This window comes from Nanorana parkeri, unplaced genomic scaffold, assembly GCF_000935625.1.
Source record: "Nanorana parkeri isolate BGI_ZX_2015 unplaced genomic scaffold, ASM93562v1 scaffold181, whole genome shotgun sequence".
In the NCBI taxonomy this organism is placed as follows: Eukaryota; Metazoa; Chordata; class Amphibia; order Anura; family Dicroglossidae; genus Nanorana; species Nanorana parkeri.
The window spans coordinates 1,081,700-1,082,577 of record NW_017306449.1 but is presented as its reverse complement, the minus strand read 5'-3'; the positions used below and the strand labels follow the sequence as shown (position 1 = coordinate 1,082,577).

The 878-nt window shown below is 37.4% G+C and overlaps 1 protein-coding gene across 1 annotated transcript in view; it reads left to right on the top strand.

The window, feature by feature from the left end:
- The window catches only part of LRRC75A (leucine rich repeat containing 75A), a 215,985-nt gene extending 215,396 nt beyond the window's left edge, over positions 1-589 (top strand). Inside the window, exon 4 of the mRNA XM_018554992.1 lies at positions 70-589. Coding sequence (XP_018410494.1) covers positions 70-589 — 520 coding nt within the window. The remainder of the gene's footprint in view (positions 1-69) is intronic.
- The last annotated feature ends 289 nt before the right edge of the window (positions 590-878 follow it).

Below are 878 nucleotides of genomic sequence, written 5' to 3'. Positions count from 1 at the left end.
TTAACATTCTGAAGTTTAAATGTTTAATGTGTATTTTTTAATTGAATATTTCCTTTTTTATTTCTACAGTTTAAAAGCAATTTTGGCAGGAAAACCTAATGAAGGCACTTTAGATTTGTCGGGAATCCCCTTCACCATGAAGGATATGGAACGAGTGATACTTTATCTGCAGCACAACTCAGAAGACATAGAGAATGTGGAACTCTGCTTTTCTGAATTGACGGATGAAATGTTTGTACATCTCATGCCTGTCCTCAGTGCCCTTCCTCACCTCACCACTCTGGCCCTCAATGGAAACCGTTTGACAAAAGCCATCCTGAGGGAAATTACAGAAGCTTTGAAAGACTCCAAAAAGTTTCCCTGCATGACTTGGATTGACCTTGGCAATAATGTGGACATCTTCTCACTGCCGCAGCCTTTTTTAGTTAGCCTCAAAAAGCGTTGTCCGAAACAGGGCAGTCTGCCAACCATTTTAGAATTTGGAGAAGGACAATTAAGTGACCTAGAAAATCAAGATACTTCAACAGAAAACAAAGATGAGCAAGTTATTAGCAGTTCTGATGATAATATTATTCAGCCAGAAAGCTAACTTAGATGCTTCCTAATGTAAAATGACTCAGTAACCTAAAATCCTGTTGAATACTTAGGAGATGGGTTGTGAGGTAATGTCCTTTTTAAACTCCAAGTTGACTGGTGCCAATCTTCTAAAATAACTATTTTGACATCTCCACCAAAACTCCTGCACCAAAATCCAATGAAGACATCGGCACCTTCCTTATCTCCTTCTACCAATGCAATGTTGTCTATAGCTTCTACCTATCTTAAAACAGTTTTATAGTTACCAAAAATATATTTGCAATAGTTTGTTGAATTATGTT